At 44.7% G+C, this 22,814-nt stretch overlaps 1 protein-coding gene across 1 annotated transcript in view; it reads left to right on the top strand.

The window, feature by feature from the left end:
- LOC112256793 (cysteine-rich motor neuron 1 protein) overlaps positions 1-22,814 on the top strand; it is a 180,835-nt gene that overhangs the window by 149,579 nt on the left and 8,442 nt on the right. Inside the window, exons 8-15 of the mRNA XM_024430301.2 lie at positions 243-371; positions 1,136-1,292; positions 9,225-9,346; positions 11,024-11,236; positions 11,477-11,692; positions 15,357-15,578; positions 15,902-16,090; positions 21,856-21,978. Coding sequence (XP_024286069.1) covers positions 243-371; positions 1,136-1,292; positions 9,225-9,346; positions 11,024-11,236; positions 11,477-11,692; positions 15,357-15,578; positions 15,902-16,090; positions 21,856-21,978 — 1,371 coding nt within the window. The remainder of the gene's footprint in view (positions 1-242; positions 372-1,135; positions 1,293-9,224; positions 9,347-11,023; positions 11,237-11,476; positions 11,693-15,356; positions 15,579-15,901; positions 16,091-21,855; positions 21,979-22,814) is intronic.

Genomic DNA, 22,814 nt, shown 5'->3' on the forward strand with positions numbered 1-22,814 from the left:
CGTGCCGTTATAATGAACATTGATTATTGCTCTCTGATATTACCCACATTAATGGAAGGTATTGAGGGTTTGCAGAGAAATTGCTTTTGACTCCTGATGACTCCTATGAGTATATTTGTGTTGAGGGTGTGTGCGCATGCGTATTCATGTGTGTGCGCTTGTCATATGTGTGTGTTGAGTGAAGTTCCTCATTTGTCAGTGACTCACCTCCAGAGTGGTTTGTGTGATTTGTGTTCCTACAGAGCCCACCTACATTACTATGGCACCCCCTGCCTGTCAGTCACTAGAGAACTGCTCCCTGTCAGAGAAGCACTGCTTATACGGCTTCCAACTGGACCTGAACGGCTGTCGCACCTGCCACTGCAAAACACGTTAGTACTGGGCCATATTCATTAGGGAACACAGTGGAATACGTTTTAAAACGTTTTCCAATGTAAAACTAAAATTAGTGTTTCTTATTGGACAAGTCCAGGTAGTGACCTCCCTGGTCTGGTCTGACGTCTCAGTCAGTCAAGCATATTATGAAAAATATGTATATTTTTTCTTCTGAACAGTTTGGTTTATATAGAGGAGAGAACTCGCCATGGGCCAATGACATTGAGACATTGTTCTCTGGTGTTTTCTCTCACTGTCCTGAATGTCTGACTCTCGATATGAATATACCTGTCTGGGCCGTTATCAGACGTGGACCAAAGGCACTCAGAGGGCACACTGAGACATCCTGAAAGGGCTTTTAAAAACAAATATGTTTTTGGTTTGTGTTCCTGCCTGTTAGAATATGATATGCTGCAAAGGGCATTATCATAAGTTATGACTTATGAGTTTCAATAAAAATCATAATTTGGAGTTTATGCACCTCTAATCCATTGCCACAGGTCATAAAATAATAATTGGGCTTTTAGAACTATTACATTGCATTGTAGTTTTGGCCATATATTGAGCAGAGGAGGCTGGTGGTAGGAACTATGGGATGACAGGCTCATTGTAATGGCTGGAATGGAATAAATGGAAACCACATTTTTGACTCTGTTCCAAAGATCCATTCCAGCCATTACAAAGTGTCCTGCTACAACTCCTCCCACACCACCAGCCTCCTCTGATAATGATGTCTGATGTGTCTATGTCCTTCCTACAGGAGAAGAGCTGTGCAGTGCCCTGATCTCTGTCTGTACCCTGAAGTGTCCCTTCGGCCTGCAGACAGATGCCCACGGCTGTGACGTGTGTCAGTGTCGCCCTAGGCCCAAGAAGTGCAAGGCTGTGGTCTGTGACAAGGCCTGCCCCTTTGGATTCATGTGAGAAAGCACTTCTCTCTCTCCCTTGCTCCCTCCTTCTCTCCCCTCCCTCACTCCCTCGCTCCATCCATCCATCCCTCGCTCTGTATATTGCTACCTCCCTATCTCCCCCTTCTCCCCCCTCCCTTTTCCTCTGTCATTCTCTCCCTCCCTTTCCCCTTTCTTCCTTTCCTCCCTCCCTCTCCCAGTCTTACCGACACACTACCCACTCAGACACACTTAAAAGCCAAAATGCCGATTCCCAGCTCATGCAATTATCATTTACTTTAAACTCCAGCACTCCACGCTTTGAAATATGAAGCGATTTCAAATCTGCATCGTTTCAGAATAAATGAGCCCTACTTTGCCAGTCACTTTCAGACGTTAAAAAGCAGTAGAACTTCACAGAAACAGCTAGACAGATGGCCAATTGAAATTGAAATCCCGGCACCTTCAAACCTATGTCACAAATTACCCCAGTTACCTGCTTTGCCTGTTATGCTTAAGTGAGTTTTGCTCGTAAACTGACAAAATGAACCCTTTTTCCTTCTCCATAACTCATTTTGGCTAAACAGGCGCTGCATGTAGAGTTGACAGTTTAATTAGCTCCACCCAGGTTACTGATTGGGTTTGCTGCTTGTGTTGCTGTTGCGCGTTGTAAAGGATGGCCTCTGATAGTGAAACTGAAACTTTTAGCTTCCGGCCACTAGTACCATGCTTGTAAGCTCATTGCATCCCTCCCCGAATACTCTGATTGCCATTTACACAGAAATACATCAGGAAAGCAATGTATTACAGCTTTCACTAGGGAATCTTGTCTGCTGGTTAACAAGATATGAACACAGGCCTGGCACAAACGCCAACAATTACACAAATACACACAAACACACACAGATATAGATAGATCGCAATAATGGGTGATTTGAAAAGTCATAGTCAGTCGATCAATAATATAATAATACGTTTAGAATTTAAATTTTTTTAAATCTTTAATTTACAATCCGTCGAAACTATGAGAATTGAAAGGTTCAGAAATTTTGTGAAGCATCACCGCACAGTTGAAAAATATATGGCAAATAGAAATCCAATATGGATGGGTGTTAAGAGATAGATGGGAGGAGTTGAATGGAGCTGAAGGGTGGGACTAATAACAACAAGATAACAAATGTAACATATACTGTGTCTGTAAAATGTATATGCCGCAGTCATCCACCTCTTCAAAGGGGGAGACACCCTGGACCCAAACTGTTACAGACCTATATCCATCCTGCCCTGCCTATCTAAGTTCTTCGAAAGCCAAGTCAACAAACAGGTCACTGACCATCTCGAATCCCACCGTACCTTCTCCGCTGTGCAATCTGGTTTCCGAGCCGGTCACGGGTGCACCTCAGCCACGCTCAAGGTACTAAACGATATCATAACCGCCATCGATAAAAGACAGTACTGTGCAGCCGTCTTCATCGACCTTGCCAAGGCTATCGACTCTGTCAATCACCATATTCTTATCGGCAGACTCAGTAGCCTCGGTTTTTCTGATGACTGCCTTGCCTGGTTCACCAACTACTTTGCAGACAGAGTTCAGTGTGTCAAATCGGAGGGCATGCTGTCCGGTCCTCTGGCAGTCTCTATGGGGGTGCCACAGGGTTCAATTCTCGGGCCGACTCTTTTCTCTGTATATATCAATGATGTTGCTCTTGCTGCGGGCGATTCCCTGATCCACCTCTACGCAGACGACACCATTCTATATACTTCCGGCCCGTCCTTGGACACTGTGCTATCTAACCTCCAAACGAGCTTCAATGCCATACAACACTCCTTCCGTGGCCTCCAACTGCTCATAAACGCTAGTAAAACCAAATGCATGCTTTTCAACTGTTCGCTGCCTGCACCCGCACGCCTGACTAGCATCACCACCCTGGATGGTTCCGACCTTGAATATGTGGACATCTATAAGTACCTAGGTGTCTGGCTAGACTGTAAACTCTCCTTCCAGACTCATATCAAACATCTCCGATCAAAAATCTAATCTAGAGTCGGCTTTCTATTCCGCAACAAAGCCTCCTTCACTCACGCCGCCAAACTTACCCTAGTAAAACTGACTATCCTACCGATCCTCGACTTCGGCGATGTCATCTACAAAATTGCTTCCAACACTCTACTCAGCAAACTGGATGCAGTTTATCACAGTGCCATCCGTTTTGTCACTAAAGCACCTTATACCACCCACCACTGCGACCTGTATGCTCTAGTCGGCTGGCCCTCGCTACATATTCGTCGCCAGACCCTCTGGCTCCAGGTCATCTACAAGTCCATGCTAGGTAAAGCTCCGCCTTATCTCAGTTCACTGGTCACGATGGCAACACACACCCGTAGCACGTGCTCCAGCAGGTGTATCTCACTGATCATCCTTAAAGCCAACACCTCATTTGGCCGCCTTTCGTTCCAGTTCTCTGCTGCCTGTGACTGGAACGAATTGCAAAAATCGCTGAAGTTGGAGACTTTTATCTCCCTCACCAACTTCAAACATCTGCTATCTGAGCAGCTAACCGATCGCTGCAGCTGTACATAGTCTATCGGTAAATAGCCCACCCATTTTTACCTACCTCATCCCCATACTGTTTTTATTTATTTAATTTTCTGCTCTTTTGCACACCAATATCTCTACCTGTAGATGACCATCTGATCATTTATCACTCCAGTGTTAATCTGCAAAATTGTAATTATTTGCCTGCCTACTCATGCCTTTTGCACACAATGTATATAGACTCCCTTTTTTTCTACTGTGTTACTGACTTGTTAATTGTTTACTCCATGTGTAACTCTGTGTTGTGTGTTCACACTGCTATGCTTTTTCTTGGCCAGGTCGCAGTTGCAAATGAGAACTTGTTCTCAACTAGCCTACCTGGTTAAATAAAGGTGAAATAAAAATAAAATAAATACAAATTATAGGTTCAGAACTTTTGTGAAACAGCACAGTTCAAAATATATGGCAAATAGAAATCAAACTGGATGGACATCAGAAATAGATGGGAGAGGTTGAGGGTAAAGGAAGGACTAAAAACAAAACAAATATAACTATTGTCAAATAGACTGTGTCCGTCAAATGTATATAGTGTGTATAAGCTGGAAGTAGAAGCCTAAGTGTTGTTTTTCATTAGTTTACTCCAATTAGGGGAGGGGTGGTAGGGTTCAGTGGTGGAAAACGTACCCAATTGTCATACTTGAGTAAAAGTAAACATAGAAAATGACTCAGTAAGTCAGCCAGTAAAATACTATTTGAGTAAAAGTATAAAAGTATTTGGTTTTAAATATACTTAAGTATCAAAAGTAAAAGTAAAATAATTGATAATTTCAAATTCCTTATATTAAACCAGACTGCACAATTTACTCTTTTTTTATTGACGGATCGCCAAGGGCCCACTCGGAAACACTCAGACATACAGTCATTTACATACAACAAATTTGTGTTTAATGATTCCGCCAGATCAAAGGCAGTAGCGATGACCAGGGATGTTCTCTTGAACAGTGTGTGAATTGGACCGTTTTCCTGTCAAAATGTAATGAGTACTTTTGGGTGTCAGGGAAAATGTATGGAGTAAAAAGTATATTTATTTTCTTTAGGAATGTAGTAAAAGTTGGCAAGTATATAATTAGTGAAGTACAGAAACCCTTAAATATTTAAGTAGTACTTTAAAGTATTTTTACTTAATTACTTTACACAACTGGTAGGGTTAGCGGTAGGGTTAGCAGATGTCATCGTGGCAAAGGGAGGCTACTTTGAAGAATCTCAAATATAAAATATATTTTGATTTGTTTAACACTTTTTTGGTTACAACATGATTCCATATGTGTTATTTCATAGTGGTGATGTCTTCACTATTATTCTACAATGTAGAAAATAGTAACAATAAAGAAGAATCTTTGAATGAGTAGGTGTGTCCAAACTTTTGACTGGTACTGTATATATTTACATAAAATATATATAAAAATATATATGGGGGATTGGAAATTATGCAGACAATTACTTTGATGGAAGCTACAATCTATCTGCAATATTAAAGCTGACCCCCCCCCCTACAAAAAAATAAATAAATACGCGCACACACTTATAACGCCTAGGCTTGCTGTGCATAAACAAAAGCTTTCTAGAGCAGTACAGTACTGTATAAGAATGGACAATTGTAGCACATGCCCAACTGGCATACCACCTTCTGATTAGTTTGAAATGTACCATAGCCAAAACAATATGAAATGACTCAATCTCAGGTGATGAGCTTGTTAATAGATCATTTACCCCCACATCAGCACAACTTATTTATTACATTAACAAGAGTTGGAGAAGCAGATGATATCTGTCAGTGGTTCAGAATGATTCAGGACCCCTCAGCTCATGAGCTCATAGTACAACTTTCTTACACCATCATAACACAAAATATAAAGTTGTTTAATGCCATTGCTTTATAGACAAAAAAGTAGCGGGCTTCTGTAAAATAAATGTAAGAATGACAGATTCCCACTTTAATGGCTGCTGATCCAGTTCCTTGTAGTAATAGTAATACACGTTCTCTTTCATAGAGCGGCTAGCAGCTTTTTCTATTGGACTCTGGGGAGGCCAGTCCTTCTGCACAATAATCCATATGCCCTGTATTTTAACTGTGTTGTGGACCGACCAGCCGGCCGGCCTGCTAGGGATTATTATGACAGAATAGTTATGGATATGAGATTAAAACGCTCAAGCAGCAGGCAGTCTTCCTATCTTAACCTAAACTCTCACTCGTCAACTGTCTGTCACATAAAGCTGTTACTCCACTGGTCTGTCTGCATTGAACCGACGGTTCTCGCTCTCTCTTTCTCTCCCTCTTTCTCTCCCTCTCTTTCTCTCTCCTTTCTCACAAATGAGTGTTCATGGGGTGAATGGTTGCATCTAAGATTATAATTTTAGATATCTATTATGCCCTATCAAAGATATACCTTACCCCTATGTTTTCGAGCAGCAAAGTGTATGGTTTGAATAATTCAACAGGCCGCGTTCTTCTCTCCATACAGATTCTATTGATGTTCCCCACAACTGAAATGGCCCCTGATAGATCCTTATCACCAAACCAAATGAAGATTGCACATGGCTATTTTTTCTCGCTCCTATTGTTCATGAGATAAGAGAGTGAGGAAGAGAGGGAAGAGGGGGAGGATGGAAGAAGGAGAGGGAGGGAGGAAGTAGAGGATAGAGGAGGGGAGGATAGAGGGTTATAGGAGGGGAGGATGGAAGGATAGAGGGGGAGAGGATGGAGGGATAGGATGGGAGGATGGAAAGATAGAGGGGAGGATAGAGGGATAGAGGAGGGATAGGATGGAAGGATAGAGGAGGGATAGGATGGAAGGATAGAGGAGGGATAGGATGGAAGGATAGAGGAGGGATATGATGGAAGGATAGAGGAGGGGAGGATGAAGGGATAGAGGATGGAGGGATAGAGGAGGTGAGGATGGAAGGATAGATGAGGGGAGGATAGAGGGATAGAGGAGGGGAGGTGATAAGGATAGAGGCAGAACTGGATGGGATAGGGATGTGAATTTTAACTTAGGAAAGGGAAGTTGCCCTGCGCGGTCTGGTCAGAGCAGCAAGCCTTGGAGCGAAGCGTATGTTTGATATGTCCCAATGGTCAGTCATTTGTGCCATCTGTTGGCGCACACACACCTGTCCACGCAAACAATCTCTCTCTCTCTCTGTCTCTTTCTCTCACTCTCTCTCTCTCTCTCACGCACTTATCTCTGTCCTTGTTTTAACTGATGACGCCGGTGCTGCTTGTCATTGGCACCTGGCTGGAATGTATCCACTGCCTGTCTCTGCTGTACAAAGATTTGTTTGGCAGTTTGCTATGTGTTTACCTTTCTGTGCAAAGACTAAAACCATGTCAACCTAATAAAACAGATGCTACGGCAAGCAAACACACTGTTGTTTGTAACTAAAGCATGTCACACAAACAAACACAAAGGCAAACTAAAATCTCATGGACATCATCTGTAATCAGTGCTATTGTGTTATGGAACAAGGTGAGAGATGAAACTATCATAGCCTAATATTGTTACTTTCACTATAGACTCACTGTTGCGCTTCTGTAGCTTGCATCATTTTATTTTTGCACAATTTTTGTCATTACAATTTTCAATGACACGGTATTATGGCCTGTTTATTGAATTGCAATAGTTGTGATTTGGTATCTTTTTTTCCGAAGGCTGAAGTACAATGTATGAGAGTTTGTGGTCATGCATGCCGATTCATTTGGTTTTGGCACTAAACATTTTGTTTGCAGCTCCACACTAATTGCTCTTCTATTCATGCATTTGTTGTTTAAAAGTATAACTACAAAGTGATCACTAATGAGTATGATTAATACTAAAGTTAAGCTAAAGGCATGTAAATGCTTACTGTATTTGTCCTCGTAAGCTAATTGTAGATGGGTCCTTCATGTATTCCCGTCAGAGATTGTTACAGGCAAACTAAATGGTGTTCAAGGGCTCAATGTTTCAACTGTGTTGTGGTTCATGCCAACCTGTTAATTCTCCCGGGGGAGTTTTGAAATTTGAAATTGCACAGTATGTTCCATGATGAAATGCATTATGGGTAAGAGGTATTCTTCAACCCCTAATTTCCTGTTTTGGCCACACAGTGGAAGGTCCGGTTATACTGTAGGCCTACTTGCCGCAGATCATGCAAATTGCTATCAGGCATTATTGAGGCCTGGGTTAGATCAGTGCAGTGACATATGTTGCTCTTTGTCCTGTTTATTAAGCACTTTTGTCCCCTATTTATTATCTACCTTGTTAAAAATAAAGCCCAAACCTGAGGCAGAAAAACAATATTATTTCTGCCTCCTCACTGCAACACCCACCGCAATGGACAGTTTGGCCACCCTCACGGCTTTGATCCATAGGCAGCGATGCTTCGCCTAGCTACATTAGCTTCGTCCAGAGTGGCTCGTCATGTGGTTGCTAGCAAGTCGACAGCATGCTAGGTATCAACAGCCAAACCAGTAGGGGCTGGAAGCTATAGTGAGCTACGATTGGTCTATATTAAGCCATGATATTGCTGATTATTTGCATAAAGTTCATCTTTCCCCAGCTTATAGTTGTCAGCGATTGGGTGCAGAGTGAAAGCGGAGTCAGGCGCAGGACACAGGTATAGAGTAATCCAACTGAGTTTACTCAAAGAATAAAGCAAAATTCCAAATAGGAACATACAACACAACTCTAACACAACCACTAACGACATGAACAATCACGGACAGAACAGAAATGTATGTCAGATTGTTAAATAGGGAATGTAATGAGGGAATGTAAAACAGGTGTGTGTGTAATCAGACAAAACAAAACGAAACAGAAAAATGGATCGGTAGTGACTAGAAAGCCGGTGACGTCGACCGCCGAACACCACCCGAACAAGGAGAAGGGCCGACATCGGCGGAAGTCGTGACAATAGTACCAGTCAAAAGTTTGGACACACCTACTCATTCTAGGATATTTCTTTATTTTACTATTTTCTACATTGTATAATACTAACTAGTAAAGACATCAAAACTATGAAATAACATATATGGAATCATGTAGTAGTTTTGATGTCTTCACTATTATTCTACAATGTAGAAAGGTGTAAAAAATAAAGAAAAATCCTTGAATGAGTAGGTGTGTCCTGTTCATGCTCCCACGCCATGTTCGCGTCGCCCAACGCTCGACTGCCCACTTCACCTCTCCTCGCTTTTCTTCTATTGAAAATGTATGAACCTTTATCGTTTCATCACCCGACATCATCCCTAATGGACATGGGCTATCCATTTTAGATACATTGGCGTAAACTGTATAAATTAGGGCCTATATTTTCTAAACTTATGAAGACCTGATCTTAACCTCTCTCTCACCCTCTATATATATGTATCTCTCTCTCCCTCTCTACCCCATCAGAAAGAACAAGCATGGTTGTGATATCTGCCGCTGTAAGAAGTGTCCAGAGTTACCTTGTGACAAAGCCTGTCCAATGGGCTTCCAGCAGGACAAGTTGGGCTGTCTGAAGTGCCAGTGCAGAGGTGAGTGCCATCTATTGATAACCTTTGATGCTTATGCATTCATCATTTAGAGACGGCTGATAATACGTTTTTTCTCAAACTCTCTCCTCGCTTTCACTGTCAGACTTGCAGAACCACTAATGTTTTAACTATTGTTCTATCACTGTTTCGCTGTTTCTAACTATTACACCAATAGAGGGTTGTCTGGTTAGTCTCTTGCTGCCAGACTTGTTCTGAAGAAACCTGGAACAGCTATAAATCATTTCGATTGGCTTATTAAGCAACCCAGACGGCACAATTTTCTTGTTTTTTAAATTTACGGATAGCCAGGGGCACACTTCGACAGTCAGACATAATTTACAAATGAAGCATTTGTGTTTAGTGTCAGTAGGGATGACCAGGGATGTTCTCTTGATAAGTGTGTGAATTAGACAAGCATTCAAAATGTAACTGGTACTTTTGGGTGTCAGCAAAAATGTATGGAGTAAAAAGTACATTATTTTCTTTAGGAATGTAGTGGAGTAAAAGTAAAAGTTGTCGAAAATATAAATAGTAAAGTACAGATACCCTAAAACACTACTTAAGTAGTACTTTAAAGTATTTTTACTTAATTACTTTAATTACTTTTCTCTGCCTAAAAGGCACCCTAACGAAAATGTACGCTTCCAGTATAAACTAATGTATATCATTTATTATACAAGAGACAAAATGTACAAATTCTACAGCACCATATTGACTCAATAATTCATGTTTTCTGGGAATGTGATGAAGTCCCAAATTTATTGGCAGAGCTAGAAAGTTGTCCATCAGAAGTATTACAATGTAAACGTACTTTTAATCCATCTGTCTGCATATTTCAAGACATGGCACATGGGGGTGTAGGGAGATACCCAACAGGCTGGACGATTCTCTTCTCATCACTTATCTTAAAAAAACATATACTAAAAACTTGGAAATCAATCAATCTGCCATCGTTAACAGAATGGAAAATCAAATTATTTATAATTTAAATATTGGAATAGCATGGGCAACAGAGAAAAACAAATTGGTACAATTTAAGGCCAACAGTAATGTGGCCAACAGTAATGCAGGCACTAGGGATGGGGGTGTGGGCATGTGGGATGTAGTCGTTGTTTGTGTGCGTCTGTAAGTTGTTGTTCGTATGTATACATTTATATCTGGTGTAAAAAATGCAAATAAATAAATAAAATAAAAGGCACTCTCTTCCGTATATAGTGTACTACTTTTGTAGTAGTGTATTATATAGGGAATAGGGTGCCATTTGGTGTTTTTGACCCCACCTGTTGGTACATCCAGAGGGCAGGCTGGGGTCATCTCCTCCACACAGATCTATTATTGATGCTCCTCTTGTGTTCTACTGTGATTCACACTAAATAATTAAATCGTTGTGAAAAATGTATGAATGAGCACTGAAAACTCCTCTTTTAATGAGGAAAAACTTTTTAATCTGTCTCCCTTTTGAATTTGTGAAATTTGGCATCCACCCAGAATAGCTCAGAGTCTCAAACAGGAGTTTAATCAAGGTGTTTTTTTTCTCTCCCTGGTATTGATCTGGTCGTGGTTGGACCATGCTCAGAAAAGCCAGTCAGTGATTGGTCCGCCAAACACTGTTCTTTATGGGTTATGCTGGTAGTTGTATCTCTAAAACCTTTCCTCTCTCCTCTGTCCCTCTTCCAGACCAGAGCTCCTCGTCAGTGGCCCCGTTAGTGAAGAAGGGTTCCTGTCTGTCCATGGATGGAAGACGGCACGAGAACGAAGAGAACTGGCATGATGGCTGCCGGGATTGCTACTGCCACAGCGGCAGGGAGATGTGTGCCCTCATCTCATGCCCTGTGCCATCCTGCGACATACCTGCCATACGGTCCGGACAGTGCTGTCCATCCTGCCCAGGTAGAAAACCTTAAACAAACAAATTAAATATGTGGAAAAAACGGTGCACTGGTAGTAGGCTATTCTTAGATAGGCTAGTTGTTGTTTTAGATGATTTCAGGTTTACACACCATTTTCCCATCCTCCTCATTGTTTCATATAATAGATCATGTTGATAATGCATTACACACTAATGAAAAAGCTGTTTCCAATATGTTTCACCCTTGAACCTGTGCTCTCTCTTCCGTCCTCCTCCCTCAGAGGAGCCCAGCTCCCACAAACCAGACCTGGGGGATTCGTCAGTGTGTCTGGCCCCGGGGGGAGAATACTTTGTGGAGGGGGAGACGTGGAACATCGACGCCTGCACCCAGTGCACCTGTCACAGTGGGCGTGTCCTGTGTGAGACAGAGGTGTGCCCGCCCCTGCTCTGCCAGAGCCCAATCAGAACGCAAGACTCATGCTGCCCCCACTGCCCAGGTGAGTTTGAGCAGCCATTGGGTTTTTGAGTTAGCTTTGAAACACTATTGGTCTTTAAGTCTCTATATATTTGAGTCTGTCTGGCAAGAATAGTCTGTATGATGTTTTACTTTATAATAGAGAGGGGCGGCCTCATTATTAAACGCAGCATAAGCCCTAAGCCGTATATAAAGGTAGAGGTGAATGTGAAGGGGAGAGGGTCTCAAAGTTGTCTTGACTGAGCTGAGGTCCTTAAGGTAATTAATTATTGCTGCTCAGACCTGGCATTGAGAGAGATGCTATTTAACGTTTTCAATTTGTCTTGGCACATCTAGCCACTGGGATTTTTGCCCATTCTTCAAGGCAAAACTATTCCAGCTCCTTCAAGTTGGATGGGTTCCGCTGGTGTACAGAAATCTTTGTCATACCACAGATTCTCAATTAGATTTAGGAATGGGCTTTGACTAGGCTATTCCAAGACATTTAAATGTTTCCCCTTAAACCACTTGAGTGTTGCTTTAGCAGTATGCTTAGGGTCATTGTCCTGCGGGAAGGTGAACCTCCATCCCAGTCTCAAATCTCTTGAAGACAGGTTTCCCTCAAGAATTTCCCTGTATTTAGCGTCATCCATCATTCCTTCAATTCTGACCAGTTTCCCAGTCTCTGCCGATGAAAAACATCCCCACAGCATGATGCTGGCACCACCATGCTTCACTGTGATGGTGTTCTTGGGGTGATGAGAGGTGTTCGGTTTGTGCCAGACAAAGCGTTTTCCTTGATGGCCAAAAAGCTGCATTTTAGTCTCATCTGACCTTGTTCCATATGTTTGGGGAGTCTCCCACATGCATTTTGGCGAACCCCAAACGTGTTTGCTAATTTTTTTCATTAAGCAATGGCTTTTTTCTGGCCACTCCTCCATAAAGACCAACTCTGGGGAGTGTACGGCTAAAAGTGGTCCTATGGACAGATGCTCCAATCTCCGCTGTGGAGTTTTGCAGCTCCTTCAGGGTTATCTTTGGTCTCTTTGTTGCCTCTCTGATTAATGGCCTCCTTGCCTGGTCCGTGAGTTTTGGTGGGCGGCCCTCTCTTGGCAGGTTTGTTGTGGTGCCATATTCTATCCATTTTATAATAATGGATTTAATGGTGCTCCGTGGAATGTTCAAAGTTTTGGATATTTTTTTATAACCCAACCCTGATCTGTACTTCTCCACAACTTTATCCCTGACCAGTTTGGAGAGCTCCTTTGTCTTCATGTTGCCGCTTGCTTGGTGGTGCCCCTTGCTTAGTGGTGTTGCAGACTCTGGGGCCTTTCAGAACAGGTGTATATATACACTGAGATCATGTGACAGATCATGTGACACTTAGATTGCACACAGGTGGACTTTATTTAACTCATTCTGTGAAGATAATTCGTTGCACCAGATCTTTTTTTATGGGCTTCATAGCAAAGGGGGTGAATACATATGCATGCGCTACTTGTAACGATCTTCTTCATCTGATGAGGAGTAGGAAAGATCGGACCAAAACGCAGCGTGGTAAGTGTCCATTTTAATGAAATATAACTGAACACTGAATACAAACAATGAAACAGTCCCGTATGGTGCAAACACTGAAACGGAAAACAACTACCCACAACCCATAGTGGGAAAACAGGCTGCCTAAGTATGGTTCTCAGTCAGAGACTTGCAGCGGGCCCCAGACTGGGGACCCTTGCAGCGGGCCCCGAACAGGCGGGAGACTCTGGCAGCGCCGGACAGGCGGGAGACTCTGGCAGCGCCGGACAGGCGGGAGACTCTGGCAGCGCCGGACAGGCGGGAGACTCTGGCAGCGCCGGACAGGCGGGCGACTCTGGCGGCTCCGGACAGGAGGGAGAACCTGGAGGGAGGAGAGGTAGAGACAGCCTGGTGCGTGGGGCTGCCACAGGACCCACCAGGCTGAGGAGACCTACAGGAGGCCTGGTGCGTGGAGGAGGCACCGGATGGACCGGGCTGTGGGGGAGCACTGGAGCTCTGGTGCGCAGCCTTGGCACCACTCCTCCAGGCTGGATGACCACTTTAGCCCGGACCCTCCAGAGTGCAGGCACAGGTTGAACCGGGCTGTGGATGAGCACTGGAGATCTGGTGCATACCACTCGCACCGCTCCATTAGGCCCAATGCCCAAATTCACCCGGCATGGGCAGAGCGCAGGCATAGGGCGAACTGCACTCTCCAAGCGCCCCGGAGACACAGCACGCAGAGCCGGCGCAGGATACCCTGGGCCGAAACGGCGTACCGGAGTGGATGCCCACTCTTTCATGAACTTGCGGGGGGCTGGGCTATAGTGCTCCGGGCTAAGGTCAGGACGTGACACCACTTCACTTCACCAATTTGGACTATTTTGTGTTTGTTACATTACACGAAATCCAAATAATTTAACGTGCAGGTTGTAATGCCACAAAATTGGAAAAATGCCATGGGGGATGAATACTTTTGTAAGGCACTGTATTTCCACTACAACAACACAGCAGCACAACAATAGTATGTCTGGCCAAACAGACTAGAGAGTGATGGCCAAATGTTTATGACAGAGAGGTGTAGACAGAGAGAGAGAGTGAGAGACACAGAGGTGAAGACAGAGAGAGAGAGGTGAAGACAGAGAGAGAGATAGATATGTAGAGAGAAACAGAGAGAGAGACCGATGTAGAGAGAGACCAAGAGGTACAGAGATGTAGAGACAGAGAGGTACAGAGAGAGAGAGACAGAGCAAGGAGGACGAGAGAGTGGGGGGGAAATAGTTTGACGGTAAACAGCTGGAGAAAAAAAACACAGATCGGAGCCCAGAATCAAACTCCGTAGAGAGAGTAAAAAAAGAATAACGCATAAGTTATGGAGCTCTAGAGATGAATAGTGCATGAGAAAACTTAGACATGGCAAACCAAGCCAAACGTGAAACAGGCAGCAGTGCTTTGGGCCTCTGTCACTGTAAAACACAGTGTAAGAGGACAGAGATACCTGGAAGGCCACCAACTCAACTCTCACATGGATATCTGGTGTGTTTCCATCTCTTAAGCTGTTTGTTTGAGATGTTTTAGTCGAATAAATCAAAGACGCAAAAATGAACATTCTACCGTTTGAATGTCATCAATATTTTAAGCCCTGTATTATGGGTTTTATTAGCTGCTCTGAGAGCTACAGTCAGGCTTAAAGAACGCATCTTTAAAAATAGGGCTGGGAATTGCCAGTGATCTTACAATACGATATTATCATGATACTTACGTGCCGATACGATATGTATTACGATTCAATACCGTGTTTTTATTGTGATTCGATGTACCAAACATATTGCTCACCATATGTCTGCTGCAAAGGTACAATAGAGAGCCATGAGAAAACAAGTTTTGATCAGTCATGGAAATAAAAGTGCTGAAAACAAATTTGTTCCCTATTTAAAAAGAACATGAAGAACAACCTATGAAGGGAAAGTACTGGAGTTTTGGTACAACCAACTACCGCAAAAATAATTATTGCGATACTGTCAAAATGATACGATATCGTTAAAAATAATATCCCGATATGTAACTTTCTATCTTTTTCCCCCCATCACTTTTTAAAAGCATACCCGACCGAGTGAAGAAATGTATTCACTGTGTGTTCAGTGCAGTCAGTTGATCCTGTGTGTGTGTGTTTGTCCCTCTCTCCTCTATAGACGAGCCCATCACCCCCCATTCTCCCAGTAATGACAGCTTACCCAGCTACTGCAGGAACAAGGAGGGGGACATCTTCCTGGCAGCAGAGTCCTGGAAGCCCAACACCTGCTCCAGCTGTGTGTGTCTGGACGGTCAGATCAGCTGCTTCTCAGAGTCCTGCCCGCCCGTTGGTTGTGCCAGGCCCGTGCTGCGCAAAGGACAGTGCTGCCCCTACTGCCTCGGTATGCTGCACACACACAGATCATTGGACCTACCTGTACTATAGACAATGTGGGGAGGTAACCAGAGACGTGTTTACATGATACATGGGTTGAGGCTTATCATTACCTAAGCCTTAACTCTAACCTGACAAGGTGGTGTGTTCTCACCAATGTTTGAAACCACAAACATAGTTGTTAAATGTGTGAAATTGTATTGTATTCATCCCTATCGGTGAGATGGTCTTGCCTATATGTTTGTGTGTATTTACTGAATGAGTATCCTCCATATTTGTTCCTGCCTTGGAGGTGGATCCTATTTGATCTTCTCCTATGTCTCCTGGCAGATGCCACACCGAGAGCCGTGTGCCACTTCAATGGGAAGACGTATGCAGACGAGGAGCGCTGGGACATAGACAGCTGTACACACTGCTACTGCCTTCAGGGACAGACCCTCTGCTCTACTGTCAGCTGCCCCATCCTGCCATGCCACCAACCCACCATAGTGGAAGGCAGCTGCTGCCCTATGTGTTCAGGTGTGTGTGTTGGCATTCAGTCTCATTGCCTCTAATGACTTCCTTCCCCCTCAAACACACACCCTTACAAAATGTGCTTTTCCTGGTCATCAGTATTGCTGCTATGTATTCACTTCACTATTTTTAAATAAGGACTATAGAAGAGTGCAGGACTTCTATAAGGACTATAGAAGAGTCATCCTATTGTTGGTATGTATAGGTCATTATCAGTAAAACGTCACAATATGGTGCAGAGCGTTCGATTTGGCTGTCCAGATCTGCAAACAATTGACAACTACGTGCCGTTTAAAGGATTGTTAAATAAATGTTAACTATTTGGTTTTAATATCATCACCTCTTGAAGAGCATAGTCAGAAGTACACATCTCCGATTATTCTACATTTAACTCTATCAGAGTTATACAGCAAGTCACTTCATGTTTTTTATGAGCAGTAAACATCAATTTATCATGTCATTTCAGATATGTGGTAGCCTATCCATTTTGGCATGTAGCTAGCCAAGCAAACAATGTGTAATTTAGTTAGGATTAGCCTTTTGGAACGAACTTGACATTGGCAAGTCCCTGTCCTGGTGAAAGGACAGGGACTTTGGGCTGCCACAGGACCCACCAGGCTGGGACTAGTGCCATCAACATTATAGGATTGCAAGCAAATCAACCAGTACTTGGATATAGCCATGTAGTGTATCCCCTGAAAGTTAGCTTGTTAACTAGCCATATTGAGGTGATCTGTTGTTAGCTAGCTAGCCAATTTGACGTGGTCCATCAATCAATGTAGCCTACCATGTCTGTCAGCAGCAATCATGATTAAATATTCTTAAAAGCAATGTTGAAATGCTAACTTTGTAAGGTAGGCCTACGCTGGTTGGTGAAAAAAGGACATTAGGTCTACTTAAAGGCAAATGTGCCCTTCTGGTGCTTGACAGGCTGAGGCCACAAAGGATGGAAAATAACCTAAACCACTCATACTTGTCATGTTAGTTCACCTTTATTTTATTCAAATATCCAATTAATGGTGGCCAATATTGAGAGATGTTGTGAGGCTACCCTACGCATCTGAAATTGCATGATCATTGATGTTTACTGATCATGAAAAGCAGGCAGTTACTTCCTGTATAACTCTGATGATAGAGCTAAATGTAGAATAATCTGAGATGTGTATTTCTGACAATGCTCTTCAAAATGTGATGGTATTACAAACAAATAGTTAACAATTATTTAACAATCCCTTGAAAACGGCACACAGTTGTCAATGGTTTTAGCAGAGCTGGGGGACTCCTTGACCCCCAGCCGGCAAATTGAACACTCTGCACCTTATTGTGACGTTGTATTGATATTGACTCAGTCAATGTCCCTCAAATATTTATTCTGTTGACTGTTAAACTATGATTAATTGAGGACAACCACAGCAAACACCTTCATTGAGATTAATCATCTGAATGGAGGGATTAGGGTTTGACTGTTGATGTCAAGTAAATTAGCATGCTTTGCTTAGGCTAGGATAATGGATTGATAATAGCTCCCTCTGTTCTCTCTCACCGTCCTGCCCTGGATCGATGAGATGCAGTAGCAGTGGAATTAGCTGACGAGAACTCCACTGCCCTTAATTCATACCTGGGTTCAAATACTATTTGAAAGAATTGAATATACTTTATCTTTGCTAGATTGCACCCACCTGTCACTCCAAGCAGACTAGAGCAAATGTTCAAATTATTGTTGTGGTGCCCAACAATAACTGGTTGAACAGTTAGAGAAGAGGGCTGATAAAGATCAGACAGAGTAATGTAATCCCTTATTGTGATTGGCTGGAGATTAAAAGAAACATTTGACCTCTTCTCAGATTCAGGCACAACTAATGAAGAGTAGGTCACTTTAATTTGTTTTATTTCACCTTTATTTAACCAGGTAGGCCAGTTGAGAACAAGTTCTCATTTACAAGCTGATGCTTAAAGTTAGTGAGGGAGATATACAGTGAGGAGAACAAGTATTTGATACACTGCCGATTTTGCAAGGTTTTCCGACTTACAAAGCATGTAGAGGTCTGTAATTTTTTATCATAGGTACACTTCAACTGTGAGAGATGGAATCTAAAACAAAAATCCAGAAAATCACATTGTATGATTTTTAAGTCATTCAAAAGAAGCTATTATAGCATAAGAAGCTATTATCTGATGATAGCACAAAAGTAAACAATGAGGGTAGCATATTTCAACCCTGCAGGCGCTACACAAAACGCAGAAATAAAATATAAAACATGCCTTACCTTTGACGAGCTTATTTTGTTGGCACTCCAATATGTCCCATAAACATCACAATTGGTCCTTTTGTTCGATTAATTCCGTCCATATATATCCAAAATGTCCATTTATTTGGCGCATTTGATCCAGAAAAAAACAGCTTCCAAATTGCGCACCGTCACTACAAAATATTTCAAAAGTTGCCTGTAAGCTTTTCCAAAACATTTCAAACTACTTTTGTAATACAACTTTAGGTTTATTTTTAAACGTTAAGAATCGATCAAATTGAAGACTGGTTTATTTGTGTTCAGTACCCCCCCCCCCACCCCCCCACCCCAAAGGTGTGGATTCCGGCCGCAAAAGCTGAAACCAAATGGGGGGGTTAGGGGAGGTGACTAGTGTCGGTGGCGGCTCCGGTGCGGGTCGTACCCCCCCTAGCCCCCTTTATCCGACCATGGCGCTGAACGCTGTGCCTGGACTGGGCACCGGCGCAGAGGAGGGCTCCGGCCATGGAGCCGGGCTGAACGCCATGCCTGGACTGGGCACTGGCGCAGAGAGCTCCGGCCCTGGTGCTGGGTTGGACGCCATGCCTGGACTGGACTGGGCATCGGCACAGAAGAAGACTCCGGCCATGGAGCTGGGCTGGCCGCCGAGCCTGGACTGGGCACCGGCGCAGAGGAATGCTCCGGGCTTGGAGCGGGACTGGACGCCATGCTTGGACTGGCCACCGGCGCAGAGGAAGGCTCCGGCCTTGGAGATGGACTGGACACCGTACCTGGACTGGGCAATGGCCCAGAGGAAGGCTCCTGCCCTGGAGTGGAACTGGACACCATGCCTGGACTGGGCACCGGTGCAGAGGAGGGCTCCGTCCATGGAGCCGGGCTGAACGCCATGCCTGGACTGGGCATCGGCGCAGAGGAGGGGTCCGGCCCTGGAGCTGGGTTGGACGCCGTGCCTGGACTGGGCATCGTCACAGAAGAAGACTCCGGCCATGGAGCTGGGCTGGCCGCCGTGCCTGGACTGGGCACCGGCGCAGAGGAATGCTCCGGCCTTGGAGCGGGACTGGACGCCGTGCTTGGACTGGAAACCGGCGCAGAGGAGGGCTCCGGCCTTGGAGATGGACTGGACACCGTGCCTGGACTGGGCACCGGCCCAGAGGAAGGCTCCTGCCCTGGAGCGGAACTGGACACCATGTTTGGACTGGGCATCGGCGCAGAGGAGGGCTCCGCCCTGGAGCTGGGTTGGACGCCGTGCCTGGACTGGGCATCGGCACAGAAGAAGACTCCAGCCATGGAGCTGGGCTGGCCGCCGTGCCTGGAATGGGCCCCGGCGCAGAGGAAGGCTCCAGCCTTGGAGCGGGACTGGATGCCGTGCTTGGACTGGGCATCAGAGCAGAGGAAGGCTCCAGCCTAGGAGCTGGGTTGGACTCCGCGCCCGGACTGGGCACCGGCGCAGAGGAAGGCCCCAGCCTTGGAACTGGACTGGACACCATGCCTGAACTGGGCACCGACCCAGAGGAAGGCTCCTGCCCTGGAGCGCAACTGGACACCGTGCCTGGACTGGGCATCGGCGCAGAGGAAGGCTCCAGCCTTGGAGCGGGACTGGACACCGTGCCTGGACTGGGCAACGGAGCAGAGGAAGACTCCAGCCTTGGAGCTGGACTGGACACCTGGCCTGGACACCTAGACTGGGCACCGGCACAGAGGAAGGCTCCTGCCCTGGAGCGGGACTGGACACCGTGCCTGGACTGGGCATCGGCGTAGAGGATGGCTCCTGACCTGGAGCGGATCTGGACACCGTGCCAGGACTTGGAAAAATGGCTACCTAAATATGATCCCCAATTAGAGGCAACGATTACCAGCTGCCTCTAATTGGGAACCATACAAAACACCAACATAGAAATATTGAGCTAGAACACCCCCTAGTCACGCCCTGACCTACTACACCATAGAGAACCAAGGGCTCTCTATGGTCAGGGCGTGACAGAACCAAAGGGAGTGACAGATATAGGGGAGGTAATCAGGAGGGTGATGGAGTCCAGGTGAGTCTCATGAGGCACAGGTGCACATAACGATGGTGACAGGTGTGCATAATGAGAACTGGCGACAACAGGCGCCAGAGAGGGGGAGCGGGAGTAGATGTGACAGCTCCAGCCACAGGACGCCAAACTCTACTGAGGTACGGGAACCCGTAGAAACGGCTGAGAAGCAGGAACCCGTAGGTCCGGCTGAGGCGCGGGAACCCATAGATCCGGCTGAGGCTCAGGAGCCCGTAGAGCCGGCTGAGGTGCGGGAGCCTGACAAGCCAACCGAGCCTTGAGAACCTGACGAGCCAACCGAGGCTTGAGAACCTGACGAGCCAACCGAGACTTGAGATCCTGATGAGCCAGCTTTTGCAATGGAAGCTTGATGAGCCAACCACGGCTTGTGAACCTATCCTATTAGCTGAGGTATGGAAGCTGGTCGAGCCAGCTGAGGCATCCCCGGTTGCGTCGGCAGCGGCCCATGGACCCGGCATCACCTGAGGTGTTATTCTGTAATGTGTATGCTAATAAACAGAAGCAAGTACAGGGAGTGAATTTAATAAATACATGTAAATGGAAGAAAACAAAAAACATGAGTAGTGTACAGACATGAAGCACTGGAACAGAAACAATAACGCCTGAGAAAGAAACCAAAGGGAGTGACAGATGTAGGGGAGGTATTCAGGAAGGTGATGTCTCATGAGGCGCAGGTGCGCGTAACGCTGGTGACAGGTGTGCGTAATAATGAGAACTGGCGACAACGATTGCCAGAGAGAGAGAGCGGGAGTACACGTGACAGTTGAGGACTAGCCTGTTCCTGATCGGAGATATTGAGTGTTATAACTATCCCGTGTTACAACCATCCCCAGTCTGCCCAATGGGGGAAATTATATAGCAGTATTTTGACATGCATAGGTGAGAGACGTGCTTTGATAATGCAATCTATTGATTACAGAAGGAAAGGAATTTTCATGCGAGACAGGATTTAGGATTTGGGGTTTCGGTGGGATTGGGACTGGATAGGAAAATAGCCTAAACTCTAAAACAGGATAGAATTTTCTCTCATTGCTCTCTGAATTGTTAACAAACTTTATGTCTGTGAGAGAAATGCCTTTGTAGTGAATTGTGCGTAGGCCTATCAAATGTGTGACTGTCTGAAGAGTCACAATGACAGCTCAAAGAGGCACAGGTTCTTTTATAGGCTGTAGGGGTTTCCTATGGGGTTTATTAACTGCATTCAGGTCGTGTGTGCAGTCCGGCAATGTCAATTATGCGTGTGTGAAGTAAATACACTAGGCTAAAGGCTTTGCAATTAAAGTTTTTGCTAATCTGTTTTGTACTTTGTTGAATTGCATTAGTGGCGACATTGTAATTGTCATAAATATTTTGGGGTAAATGTAAAGAGTGTTCCCGGTTACCCATGTTAATCCCTACTCACCACATATTTCAATATAACTCCTAATTCCTCTCTCTCTCTCTATCCATGTGTTTCCATGTTATGTTACAGAGATGTACGCACCAGCCCCCACCAACATGCCCATTGAGAAGACAGACCAGCACAGAGGTAGGAAGAAGCACCAGCCTGCCTGGCCCACCCGCAGTGAGAACGACATCATGCCCCAATTCAAAGGTCAGAGTTCAAATCAAACACTTCCTTGTCTGAAAACTTTAGTCTAAAATTGATTAAATTGTATTTTTTTCTCATCAATCTACACACAATAACCCATAATGACAAAGCAAAAATTGGTTTCATTTCAAGGTTTTACTTTATTTTTCAATTTCCTACATTTGAAAATCATGAAGACATCAAAACTATGAAATAACGTAGGAACCAAAACAATTGTTAAACAAATCACAATATATTTGAGATTCTTCAAAGTAGCCACCCTTTGCCTTGATAACAGCTTTGCACACTCTTGGCATTCTCTCAACCAGCTTCATGAGGTAGTCACCTGGAATGCATTTCAATTAGCAGGTGTGCCTTGTTAAGTTAATTTGTGTAATTTCTTTCAGTCTTAATGCGTGGGGGCGGGGGGGGGTCATGAAGTCCAGGACCCAGTTGCACAGGGCAGGGTCGAGACCCGGGGTCCTGAGTTTGGAGGGTACTATGGTGTTAAATGCTGAGCTGTAGTCGATGAACAGCAATCTTACATAGGTATTCCTCTTGTCCAGATGGGTTAGGGCAGTGTGCAGTGGGATTGCGATTATGTTGTCTGTGGACCTATTGGGGCGGTAAGCAAATTGGAGTGGGTCTAGGGTGTCAGGTAGCGTGGAGGTGATTTGGTCCTTGACTAGTCTCTCAAATCACTTCATGATGACGGAAGTGAATGCTACGGGGCGATAGTCATTTCGCTGAGTTACCGTGTCGGTGGCACTGTATTGTCCTCAAAGCGAGCAAAGAAGTTGTTTAGTTTGTCTGGGAGCAAGACATCGTGGTACGCAACAGGACTGGTTTTCTTTTTGTAG

This window comes from Oncorhynchus tshawytscha, linkage group LG08, assembly GCF_018296145.1.
Source record: "Oncorhynchus tshawytscha isolate Ot180627B linkage group LG08, Otsh_v2.0, whole genome shotgun sequence".
Taxonomy (NCBI): domain Eukaryota; kingdom Metazoa; phylum Chordata; class Actinopteri; order Salmoniformes; family Salmonidae; genus Oncorhynchus; species Oncorhynchus tshawytscha.